The sequence below is a fragment of the Salvia hispanica genome, chromosome 3 (genome assembly GCF_029641045.1).
Source record: "Salvia hispanica isolate PSC_SH4W2 chromosome 3, Shi_PSC_v1, whole genome shotgun sequence".
Lineage (NCBI taxonomy): Eukaryota > Viridiplantae > Streptophyta > Magnoliopsida > Lamiales > Lamiaceae > Salvia > Salvia hispanica.
In genome coordinates, this window is record NC_142694.1 from 12,183,599 (window position 1) to 12,196,678 (window position 13,080).

Consider the following 13,080-nt stretch of genomic DNA (forward strand, 5'->3'; position numbering starts at 1 on the left):
ATCACATGATCACCAAGTCCTTGTAACAGTAAAAAATTTATATATACAACCAAATTAAAAAAAAAAAAAAGACAAAGCAATATATTAGCAGCTCAAAGGTGGAAGATCTGATGCTTTGTGATACCCTAACTCAGTCTCATGATCAAAAACCCCACTTCCAAAGAGCAGGAACCCTAGAGTGTATCCGGCCACCGCAACCAACAAGATCCTGGCATCGAACGACATCACGGCCAGCATCACGATGTAGGCCGCCACCATCCGAACGATGTAAAATCCGGTCTGAATGAGACCGAGTCTGACATTATGTTTGTCTGAAAAATTGCTCAAATAAGTGGTGTGTGACATCCACTCTACCAGCAGAGACATCATGAATACAATTGCCAAATCTACTATATTTAGATACAAATTTTCCGAGCCATCTCCAAGGGAAAATGTCATGTGGCCTTCCATGATGTTCTATTATTTGATCTTTGAAAAGTGAGTGATTGAAATAGAAGAAAATTGAATTGGTGTTTGCTGTTTGATTAAAGGGGAAGCTAGTTTGAAGGTTTTAAAATGGATGTTTCACACCAACTTTGTTGTGGTACTACTATGTTAGTTTTTGTACTACCTAAATATCTACTTTGATGACTTTACACTCATTCCTCGAAATTTTTATGCACATTAATTACTAATTAGCGTTGAAAGAAATAAATGGGTAAAAATCTTAATTTCTAGGTCCTCTTCAAATAGTACATAAACATATAAAAATATATATTTACTCCCTCTGTCCACCAATAAAACTTCTCATTTTATCATTTTCGTCCGTCCACTAATAAACTTCTCATTTGCTTTTTACTACTTTTGTAATCAACCTCACATTCCACTAACTTGATTTCACTCCCATTATAAAACTAATATATAAAAATAATATACACTTTCCACCTTTTGAACTAGCTTTCTACTACCTTCCTTAAAATATGTGCCGGGTCAAAACTTCTATTGTATTGGTCGACGAAGGAAGTAGGACCATTTATATATGAGATGTAATTAACACTTACAAATCTAATATCATAACTGAATCAACGTGGGACTTTGATTGCGCATAAGAAAGATTCGGTATCTAAATCAAATTTAGGATGTATATATAACTTTTTTGAAAAGGAACATAGATGAATCAGTTTTAATAGTGGAAAAGTTTTTCCATAAATTGTGCCACGAAGATGTTGACTTCCAAAACAATCAAATCCAATAATTTTCTTCACTTATCGCTATTTTCTTTAATGTACTACACATTATATTACTACTTCTTGTTAGTACAGTTGCAATTTAAAAAGTACTAATATATGCATATATTTAATAGTTAGACCATAAAACTATTCAAGTACGTAATTAGACTTATTTGGTCATTATATTACTTTGCTTGACCTTTCTTGTGGAAATCCATGTATTAATCTAATAAAATAAACAAGCTGATGTCAAAAAGTGTCATAACAAATTATTTGAGAGTTGTAACATTGTAAACCACCATTACCTTCTATGCATCATTCCTCAAAACCAAGTCAATAATAAAAAAAAAATAAAAAAAATCATCCTTCTATTTACCACACGATTCAATTGCGTATGATAACAAACTTTCGTCATTTTCTATTTACAACACAACTTTTGAATTTCATGAAATTAAACTCACACAGATAGCAAAACGTGAGCGGCAGGATTCGAACCTGCGCGGGCAGAGCCCACATGATTTCTAGTCATGCCCGATAACCACTCCGGCACGCTCACTTCATGCACTAATTAAACCTTTAATTACTTATACTATAAAGTAGTAAATGTATTTACATTGCCAGCCTCCTATTTTTGATAAAACCAAAATTGCAACACTTTACATGCATTATATACTTTTGGTTTTTTACCAATTACTCCTATAAAAAAATTCTATCTCCCCATCTTCACAGTGAGATTAGAACTCATAAGATTTCAACTACAAATGGCAACACTAATAGTATATAGCAAGTTCTAAATCAAGAAGGTAAAAGGCATACAAACACGAATTTACATAGGATTTGAATATATGCAGTGACTTTGACTAAAATATCTCGTCATAGTTTCATTTAACAGAATGGTATAAGTGCCATATTCGCAGATATAATATCGCTACGCTAACAGAGTGACCAACACCTTACTACGTCCCGGCTGTAGCTAAGCATAATAGAAAGGCGTAAACTGGATACTATAAGGGCTGTCAAATGTCAGAACATGAACAGCAACACCTCGTCAATCTTCCCTGACATTAGATAAGCAGATGAACAGTTGGCTAATAGAAATGATCAAATTTGAAAGGGAATGAAAAACTGCAGAATGTATCAAAAGAAAATTTCAGTTTAATATGAAGTAGTATGATGAGTAAGTATAGGACTTACAAGGGTTAGTATTATAGTACTAGAGATGCTGGTATTTGGAGACTGATCAGGTGTTGAGGTAGTTAGCGGCCATCATAAGATCCAGCGTAAGCTCAGGTTCAATGTGGAACTCAGTTTCCTTGCCACTATAAACAAAAGGACAACTTGTCATTATCATAAATCATAGTAGTATAAAGAAATCCATGTATTAGGAAATGAGAAACTATAATTCTGTAAATTGGGGTGGCTGCTCACACTCCATCCTCAAACAAACCAGTTTACACCTTCATTTTGTTGAAAATTTTAAAATTTCCATTCTCTTTAATCCCTAAATGCCATTAAGTAACTCAAATAAAGTAAAACGAGTACTCCTCACTCAAAAATAAATAAGATACTAGTATCAAAAAATGAACATATGTACATGACATTCCGTTTTAAACAAACTAATTGCACCCTTTTATTCAAGTAAGACATTAACATATTTAATCCTCCTTTATCTTTCCTTCAAATTTCTGAATCAATATCTCAAAAAAGTCCATAGTTACAATATGCAGTTTGGACTTACTCAAATCTTCTCTTTATTAGACCTTAAACCCTAAAAGAAAATAGTGATATGTGGCCCCTGGGTCATCCTTACAGCAAAAGTCGATAATGCTAACACAAAAATAGTAGTATGAGACACCTGGGCATATACAACGAGTAAAACGATTAGCGAATTATAACTGAAAACATTGGGTTTGAATTTGGTCGATTAGTGATGCTTATCATATGAAGTCTTTTTTATGAAGGTTGTACTAGCAATTCAAGAGTGTTACTAACTTACTATCAAAGTACAAACAAAAGCACCACAAACAATGCCTTAGAAAGGATTTGGGAAATAAAAAAATTAAAAAACTTTTGTTTTAGCATGCTGTAAATGTATGGAGATTCCTCTTGAATAAAATCAAAACATGTCTGAATTCTGCTATTGGTTTCAGAATAAAACCCAAATACAAATCATTGAAGATGAAAAATAATTTTGTACTCTGAATTTGCTATTTTAGACTGGATATTTTAAGCCTGATGCAACTATATTGTTTCTTTCTTAGCTTTTCAACACCTTCACCCAATGCCCCAATCCTTAGAGAACATCATCACAGTGTTCTAATTACATCAATCATGTGTGCCAGATACGTTGGTATAGAGTATAATCTATGTATGCTCGTACGTATGACCTAAAATCAACAATTTATCATAAGAACAAATTGACATCCTTTAGTAGCTACAGTTCTACTTAGCATCTGCCAAGCACAAACTATATCTAGACTTGACGTCACAGCCACTGCTCAACCGCAACTGTGGCCACCAATACAAAATTAGCGAAAACATGGCCACCCCCCTTTGCTTGCCTCAGTAAGAAACAAACTATCCGCCTAACTATATTATCATACATGAAGCATCACTTGCAATCATCCAACAAGTCATTTATTAGAAACATAGACTATTTGCTTATACCTAAGTACCTAACACGATCATATTAGAGGAAAAGGAGAATTTCTAAGGATCATACTAGGGGACTGACACCATCAACGTAATAGTAGCCAAAGATCATCAGTACAAATTACCAAGCACCCCACTTACCAAGCAACCAAAGCAGAAGACATGAATTGAAAAGGAAAAAAACATTTTCAAGTAAGATTAAACACAGTATTAACATAGTAAGTGAAAATTAACGAGTGACGGGATCTTTCAAACTGAATACATCGATAGTATATAGGAAGTGGGCAAACCTAGCGTACTGATGAGACCAATGAAAATACTGGCAGGTCTTTTCCAGGATAATTGTGTTTATCTCCGGAAAATTTACCTTTCTGTGCTCCATTTCGTAATAACCACCTAAAACACGCAAAAAAAATCAAGAAATCTGAAACCCCCAAACGAAGAAATCTCAAGAATTCATGATTCTATTATCAATCATTATCAGATGCATAGGACTCTTGTCTCGTTTGCAAGACGCAAAGCATAAGTGAACTCCTCAAAAAATAGATTCAAAAACAAAAACACCCAATCCAACTTTACAACACGCATCTCAATATCTACATATTTCTCATAAAACGCAGAAATCGAACTCAATCACAAGTATTAACCCCCAGCATCATGAAAAATCATCCAAAAACGAATTAATAGGCAAGAATTACATAATTGATACTTTTCAGTTTCAGGAATTTAGACCTTTGAGCATACTGCGGATTGTCTGAGAAAGCATGGCCGCTTTGTTGTCGATGACAAATTCGAAACCCTCGGCGCTGATCAGCATGACCATATCTTCCTTCTTCATCGCGGCGGCCGATCAAGCGCTCCAACCAACTGTTTTCCGTTGCTCGCAAATGAGAAATTTCGTGTGATTAGTGTGATTTTGTTCATTTATTTAATATACTCCCATCTTAATTGCACTAATTTTTACTATTAAATGGAGTAATACGTCAATATGGATACAATTTATCTTGCACTATATTGTTTATAACCTAAAATTATATATCATCAATTTATAATATGTTTAGTGTGTATTTTTTTAATAAAATACGGTGTAATTAATGCACCTAATAATAATTTAATACAATTTGTATTCCATTTTGTACCTAATAATTTAATATAATTTGTATTACACTATTGTGCTACAAATGCCCTTCACTCTTTTTTCACTCTATCACCATCAACTTTAGTAAAACGTTGGATTTATATCTAGTCAATATTATAGGTTTATAGTAATTTTATCTATATACTAGTACATGATATTTTTTTTTAAGTTAAAAATAATCTATGTATACTCCACCAAAATTTATGTCCAATTATTTTGCAAGTGGAGGGAGAACCTGGGAACAAAAGATAGTATTTTTTTCGTCTGATAAAAGTATCTCCTCTTTCTTTTTTAGTCTAATTTAAAAGAATATGCAATTTCTTATTTTGAAAAGTTTTTTCTCTCCAATAAAATGAGATTCATTTTACGCTAGCAATACTTTAATTACTTTTTCTTTCAATCTCTCTTACTTTACCAATAGTGTATTAAAATCCGTGCCAAAAGGAGTAATACTAGTTCTAAATTTTTCATTTTGATCCACTCTTTATTAATTATTTCATTTTACTTTTAATGTTTTGGTAATGGACTACACATTCCATTCACTCATTATACTCTCACATAATATTATAAAATTAAAAGTAGGACTCAAATACCACAAATTTTTTTACCTCACTTTCCTTTACATTTTTAAAAACTTGTGTCATGTCAAAGTTGGACGCATATTAGAGGATGGAGGAACGGCAACGGTTGCAACCAATTAATTTGACCGAAAATAGTACTCACCGTCCACGAAAAATAATTATATTTTACAATTTTAGAATGTCCACAAAAAGTAGTTGAATTTATAAAAATGAAAAGTTTCTTTATCATATTTATCCATTTTTCCTCATCTTTCTCACTTTACCTACTTTTTTTCTTTATTTTTTAGTTAACCAATTTCTCATTAAAATTTGTGTAGTCCACAAATGAGACTATTTCTTATAGACGGAGGAAGTGATATTATTTCAATATTTAATTTTAATATACTCACTCCGTTCGTGGATAAGAGTCGTTTTCCTATTTTAGTCCATCTGCAATTAGAATTCCTGATTTATTATTATTATAAATGAAACCCCATGTTGCACTAATTTTTTTCATCCATATTTTTTTAAATATTTTTAAAAATTCATATTGTCAATAAATGAGACTCCTATACATGGATATTTCGTGGCCCGCATATATAGACGTCCTAATTAGTCAACTGGGGCCGTGTGCAGTCAATCACACATTGAAGGATTTATTTAAGAATGTGAAAAGCCCAAGCTTTATTGGGCAATTATATGATTGTATATGGTTGTCGTTGATATTGTTTCTCGATTTGGTTTTATTAATGAAGCTTTATAAAGTAATAAAATCACCTTTTACTAATGATGCACGCAATTATAAGACATGTAAAAATAATCATATGAATGAGACCGGAGGCGGACTCTAATAAAAATGCACGCAATTTGCACGTTTGCAACGTCTTATTCGAGTCAACGATTACGAATGAGTCAACCTCATGCAAGGGATCTCTACAATCTCTCAACAAAATAATCATCATTCATTGCTTAATTATTATTCTAATTTTATTTTAGTATTTGAGTCAACAAGTCGATATATAGTACTCCCTTCGTTCCATAGTAATAAAGGCGTTTTGTTTTGAGCTCTCGTTTTGGAAAAATGATACTAATAAATACTCTCTCCGTCCCAAAAAAATTGAGTCGTATTCCTTTTTAGTCTGTCCCAACAAAGTTGAGTCATTTCCTTTTTTAACAAAAGACAAAACATCTAATCACTCTTTTTTATTCCATCATTTACTTTACTCTCTCTCATCTTATCTACTTTTTTCATCTCTCCTATTTATTTAATATAAATTCTTAACCTCCGTGCCCAAAAGTTGTCTCAACTTTTATGGGACGGAGGGAGTAGTTAAAATGGAGAGAAAGTAAAGTAAGAGAAAGAATTATGTAGTTAAGAGTCTTATCTACAATATTCTCTTTCTTACTTTACTATTTCTCCACTTTAACTATTTATTAATATTATTTTTTTAAAATGAATGCTTAAAACGAAACGCTTCTATTACTGTGTAACGGAGGGAGTAGTAATTTAGTCCATCTATTTATATGTCTCCCCGCGCTACATGGCCCTACACTGCTTTGATAGTTGATAAATGTGTGTTTGGTACATAAATTTTTACTCTATTCCTTGGTAATTACTCATAGAAGTTGACAAGTTGTTCGGTTTGCAACATTTTATCGCACGATTAAATAAGTAGTAGTATTATGTTTAGATCATGAGGCTGAATCTTTACAATTTAATATTAGATGGATAATCATGTGATAATTAGTTATACCTACTCTTCTTATTAAACTAATCTCACAACTTAATATTTAATAAATTATTGTATGATAATTAATTATCATAACCAAACGACACCTTAATAGACAATCATAGTTAAGTGCTCCTTCCGTCCCATAATAGATGACATACTTGGAGAATGACAGAGGATTTTATGATATGTTGTTTTGTATGTTAGATGAAGAGAGAAAATAATATATTTATATTAATGTAAGAGAGAATTTTTTTATAAAGGAAAATATGATATTTTTTATTGGACAAACTAAAAAGGAAAGTGTGTTATATAGTAGAACGACGAAATGAGTAATAAATAGGTGTGCGGTAGGCCGCAGATTTGAATTGTATCTGGGCAGCCATATTCAAAGCATATTGTTTGGGTCGTGGTCCACCTAATCCATCCGCGTCCCACATTTTTGAATCGATATCCACCGCCGCGTTCATACGCTCATTTTTTAATTCTTTACTCTGCATAAATACATTAAATTTCTATTTATTTCGCCGGCCACCTAATTGACTATCATACCCCTTGTATGACTTTCACTATTCCCTTAATTTCATTAAGATATTTATCATCTACGTATATACTTTCTCCATTTCATTTAAAATGAAATATTTACCTTTCATTACAAGATTGTATATAGTGTTATTTTGTGAACAAATAAAGAAAAAATAAATTAAAAGAGATGAAAAAGTAGACATGATGTTATTTCCATTTTAAAAAATATTTTATTTTAAATGAGACAATTCAAAAAAAAAAATATTTTATTTTTAATGGGACAACAAGAATATTATGCAGCTACTAATAATTTCACCATCTCGTTCATGATTGCGAAATGCCTCTATAAGTGAAGATTTGTTAATATATTCAAAAGAACATAATGTTGACATTGTTAGTAATACATTGTTAACAATGTTGACACTGTTAACCACCCATGCAAATAAACATAATGTTGACATTGTTAATACATTCAAATAAACATAATGTTGACATATTATACAATTACTTTTATTCATATATAGTTTGTTTGCATTCCATAATATCACATGAATTCCAAAAACAATAAATTCCTTAGATTCATTATATTGCTAAGATTTTATTTTATGTGACATATTATCGCACTTTCTAGTGCTTATCTTCCGCATAACACTATATACACAAAAATAAATATTGCACATTTTACATGGTTTTATGAATGAATTGAATAAAATAGGAGAGAATGGAGTAGTAGTAATTTGTAAAATTGAAAAGAGTTACTACTACCAAAAAGGGCAATGAAGTCAATTAGTTATATTAAAAAACGCGCAAATTCCGTGGTATAAACCTTTGATATTCCACTCAAAACTCATTTTCCAGATCAAATTTGAAGGGAGCCAAACCTCATCAAATTATACGAAACTTGCTATAATTTCGAAAGAGGTATTTCACAAGGCCTGGATTTTAATGAGTAGCCAAGCACCGGTGGCGATCGGAATGAATTTGTTGGCTAACAATTGGCTGCAACGCTTCGGCAGCGGTGGCGAGTTCTCGTCCCGGAGTGACGGAAGCGAGCTCGACTTGGCCGTTATGGTTAGCGATTTTTTCGAGATCGGAAGCGCCGGAGCTGACTCGTGGTGCAGCAGCGACAGCGATTCCGGCTTATCCGACTTGGCTTATCTCACCGACCGGATTTCGGTGAGTAGTGTGTTTTATGGTTTGCTTATTGTGAATTATTTATTCGTGTGTTACGGTGCGCGTGGTTTGTGTGTGGTGATTATGCGTTATTGATTGTGGAAGAGGTTTGGCTTGGATGAGTATGGTGAATTGGACGATTGCTTTTATTTTAAATGCGAGATGGAATTGGTACCTCTGCTTGCAAAAGTGCTTGCTGATGCGAAATTAATCCTCGATAGTTCCTTGCAATTGGAATTCGAATTTATTTTACAATATACAGAGGTCTCTAAACACAACTCAGGCTAGATTTTACATGCTCTTGAAAACAGGGTGAGAAGACATAGTTTTTCCAAGTTTGTTGAGTAATCGCTGTGACCTAACATAGTTTTACATGTCAAATGAATGTAAAAATTCGTTCATAAAAACAAACAGCTGTTTGAAATTCTATCCCTCTCAATTTTCGTCGTACCGGTATATTCAAATACGTCAATTGTAGGCATCGTTTCATATGCAACTTAGAATATTATTTACATTCAAGTTTACCAGTAAGCATCAGTTTGTAGGTAGTTTATGATATTTGGAGTTCCATATGAGAGAAAGCACAAGCATCCAAAGAGGTTAATTTTTATGTTACATGGTTTCATCGGTCAATGACTTACATGTCCATGTAAAGTGCTTTGATACATTGTGAATTCAGAATTGTGTGTTGGAAGTTGGAACCAGGAAAAACTACTTATTTACTATCATTAGCATACGAAGATAACCACTAATCATGATTCCCTAACTGTGATGGTCTACCATTTGACCTTAATCCCCCTTTTATAAAGATTTGGTTGGTTGAGAAAGTGATTTTTGATTTGAACTTTCCACCTGTTCTACTCTTATGAATTTTGCGTACAAGGTTTCTGAATATGTCATAGTTGAATTGAATTGGTATTATGCTATGTCTTATTGAATTGTTCAATTAGCAACTTGATCACAATGTAACTGGTGGGAATTGATGTCCCCTCCGGCCCTCCCTAGGATTTTTTATAGTTGCACATCTGTTCAACTTGAAGTTGACAGGTTAATAGTGGAAAACGAGTCTTTTTAGCTGCAATTAGCCATTTTATTGAAGTATTGTGTTTGTATTTAACAGATTCATTTTTGCAGTTCTATAATCGATCAGTTGACCAGTACGAAAGGGATTTGATGATGGTTATCAAATCCTCAATTCTCTCAATATCAGAAACTTGGCAAGTAGAGAAGCCAGATCCATGCAACGCTAGCTGCATTCTTTACTCTCTGGTGAAACTTCTACAATCTTCTGGTTATGATGCAGCATTATGTGCAACCAAATGGCAAGGTGATGGAAAAGTTCCTGGAGGTATGTTCATCTACTTTTGTATGCTCTAAGCATTTATTGTCTGACGTTTGATCAACTCAGTTAACATTAAAATATGTTCATTGTGTAAATTGTTGCTAATTAGCGTTCCATTCAATCTCTGGAAATCCAGGTGAACATGAATTCGTAGATGTGATAGCTCAAGATAGCAGTGGAGGAACTGAAAGATACATCATTGATATAGACTTCCGAAGTCACTTCCAGATAGCAAGAGCAGTAAAATCATATAATGCTGTTCTGAGTTCTCTTCCAGCCATTTACGTGGGCACCGTGCCAAACCTCAAACAGCTGCTTCAAATCATGGTTGAAGCATCCAGGTACTCTCTTGAGCAGAACTCAATGCCTCTTCCTCCATGGAGAGCCTTGCCTTACTTGGAGGCAAAATGGGAATCGCCTTGTGAAAGAACAGTAAATTCTCCTCCTCGTTCCCACACAGCCCCATCGTCTTTGTCTCATCTCCACTGCATCGCTCTACTGCAGCAGCTCAAGTCCTTTGTTCGGTCTGATATTGAGAGGAATGGAATATGAATAACTGGATCTTGGATAGTTCTTTTATTTTTTATTCTTTTCCGGCTTTAGATGAAATAACTTTTTTTGGATGAGGTTTATATTCATTTGCAGAAGCCTTGTTTAAGCTGAAGATTTTCTAGTTTAGTGATGTTGGTGACCCAAAATGTTTTTCTGCCGAAGCGTATGGATTTGGACTCAGTAGAGATTGATGTATTAAATCTCAATTTTGACAAAATATATCGCTCGCAGTTGGTAGTTTGTAACATTTGACATATGATTCGAACCATTCTATTTGTTTTCTATACTACTAATATTGTTTGTCTCCATCTTGTGGTACTATTTGTTTTTTCTATACTAATATTGTTTGTCTCCATCTAGTTGTATTTGTTTTCTACTGTAATATTGTTTGTCTCCATCTTGTATTGGTGCCTTTATCTAATGTGGGAGATTATAAGTGTTATAAAATCAAACTATCATGCTTTATATTCCAAGTTAGCACATAACTAGAAAATTAAAAGGGGGGCAACTACACAATCACACTATGTAATTACTACGTTGTCACGTTTTCACTTTCTCCGCTTCACTCATCGTCTCCTCATACAAATTACTACTCCTATGTAAACTTATCAAATACTCCACATTAGTACCAAATAGTAATAAAATTAAATCCCACCTCAAAAACCAAATTTTCTCCCCTACTAAGTACTAATGCTGATGATACTACTACTCTTCCTGGTCCTATCATAACCGCCTTCGCCGCCACCAACATCTCCCTCACCATCACCGTCCCATCCGTCGCAAAACCCGCTGCCGCCCTCGCATAACGTCCTCCCCTACCACCCCGCCACCCACCTCCTCCCGGCGATGACCTCCGTGTCCGACCCGCCGAGCTCGGGTATGGGGATGTGGATATTGTGGTGGCGGAGAGGGGCTGGCCCTCTGCCGGCGACCCGGATCAGATTGGTGTTGGAGTGGACAATGCGGCGTCGTAGATTGATTGAGTTTTTGAACTCCGGCGTCGGAACGCCGCTGATGCCTAATCGAACCTTCGAAACCTATGTGTTTTCTCTTTTTAATGAGGATTTGAAGTCGGGTACGTCGGAAAGAATTTCGGGCTTTTCAGCCCGTTTATGATGTCGGAATTCTGCAGTTTTAATTCATCCTATGTTATTTAAATCATAAAGTTTGGTCAAATTTTAGAATATTAAATTATTTTAATTTTTCACATTGTCAAATTTGTGAATAAATCAATGTCTTTTGGAGATGTTAAAACACGTTGTCAATAATCCTTATTAAAGACTCGACACACATTCATATCATGAGATGCGTCGCATCAACACCGGAAGCTACGAAGAAATGGTGTGTGCGAAGCAGTGGATGCACAACTGTAAGCGAACATTGACTTCGTGTGCGGCTTAGATAGCCTCGACTGCGGGCCTATTGAAGGTGGCGCGGTCTGCTTTGAGCCGGACACCGTTAGATCACACGCGGCTTATGCCATGAATGCTTATTACCAATCCAACGGCCGGGATGATGTTGCTTGTGACTTCGGTGCCACTGCTGCCCTCACTACTAATGATCCTAGTAAGCAAAGCATCCCAACTCCTAATCAATTAATTTTATGCATAATTGAAGTACTAACACTTTCTCTTTTTTTCTACGCTATGAAAAATGTAGGTATACATACTGCTTCAAGTAATCCAATCAAATTTTGGATTCTCTATTTTATGATACTATTTCTTAGTGCCTAGTGGCTTTATTTGGGCGTGATTCAAGATTGTAACTTGAAAGGTGGATTACGTATGTGGAACTTTAAATGTAAACAGATTTTAGATTTATGGATGCTTCATTGTTATTCATTCCATTTTTTTATTTCTTAGCATCAAGGTTTTTACTATTATGTGGGTATCTTGTTTGTTGCAATTTTTTTCTATAAGACCACACCTTCAAAAATATGAAACTTGTCTAGACTCTAGTCTAATACTCCTTCCGTCTCAAGAAAGATGACTCATTCCTTAGACGGGACGAAATTTTATGCAGTTTTATTTTGTACTTAGGTGAAGAGAATAAAATAAAAGAGATGAAATAATGCAGAGATAATGAGTTTTTATTTTTAATAATGGGCCATCTTGGATTATTTTTTATAATGAGTCATCTTGGATGAGACAAATTAAAAAGGAAAGTGAATCATTTTTGATAGAATGAAAAAGAATACTAT

The 13,080-nt window shown here is 34.1% G+C and overlaps 1 protein-coding gene, 1 long non-coding RNA gene, 1 other non-coding gene and 1 pseudogene across 5 annotated transcripts; 2 read left to right on the forward strand and 2 right to left on the reverse strand.

The window, feature by feature from the left end:
* Positions 1-1,682: 1,682 nt before the first annotated feature.
* On the reverse strand, positions 1,683-1,764 carry TRNAS-AGA (transfer RNA serine (anticodon AGA)). Its single transcript has one exon. It is a non-coding gene; the product is annotated as a tRNA-Ser (tRNA).
* Positions 1,765-2,025: 261 nt separating this feature from the next.
* On the reverse strand, positions 2,026-4,772 carry LOC125212788 (elongin-C-like). 2 transcript variants are annotated; one of them, XM_048113049.2, is made up of 4 exons: positions 4,593-4,772; positions 4,151-4,256; positions 2,403-2,527; positions 2,026-2,261 (listed from the first exon to the last, which is right to left on the reverse strand). In XM_048113049.2, the coding sequence occupies exons 1-3, from the start codon at positions 4,696-4,698 to the stop codon at positions 2,449-2,451; spliced, it is 291 nt and encodes a 96-aa protein (XP_047969006.1). In that variant the 5' UTR covers positions 4,699-4,772; the 3' UTR covers positions 2,026-2,261; positions 2,403-2,448. The 2 variants fall into 2 exon arrangements, with proteins under 2 accessions (XP_047969006.1, XP_047969005.1); XM_048113048.2 differs by having other exon boundaries at positions 2,026-2,266; positions 4,593-4,770.
* A 3,887-nt stretch (positions 4,773-8,659) lies between these two features.
* Positions 8,660-11,186, forward strand: LOC125211444 (uncharacterized; annotated as a pseudogene). Its single transcript, XR_016136544.1, has 3 exons — positions 8,660-8,989; positions 10,121-10,334; positions 10,465-11,186. The product of XR_016136544.1 is annotated as an uncharacterized LOC125211444 (transcript).
* A 573-nt stretch (positions 11,187-11,759) lies between these two features.
* LOC125211270 (uncharacterized) lies at positions 11,760-12,721 on the forward strand. The gene is made up of 2 exons (XR_007174487.2): positions 11,760-12,446; positions 12,540-12,721. It is a non-coding gene; the product is annotated as an uncharacterized LOC125211270 (long non-coding RNA).
* Positions 12,722-13,080: the final 359 nt, after the last annotated feature.

Bases quoted from the DNA above. Each gene is read 5' to 3' on its own strand.
- LOC125212788 (XM_048113049.2), bottom strand. From the start codon at position 4,698: ATGAAGAAGGAAGATATGGTCATGCTGATCAGCGCCGAGGGTTTCGAA. The intron at 4,257-4,592 runs GTCTAAATTCCT...TGCGTGTTTTAG, and splicing joins AATCCGCAGTATGCTCAAAG to GTGGTTATTACGAAATGGAG. The intron at 2,528-4,150 runs GTTTGCCCACTT...TTTTGTTTATAG, and splicing joins TGGTCTCATCAGTACGCTAG to TGGCAAGGAAACTGAGTTCC.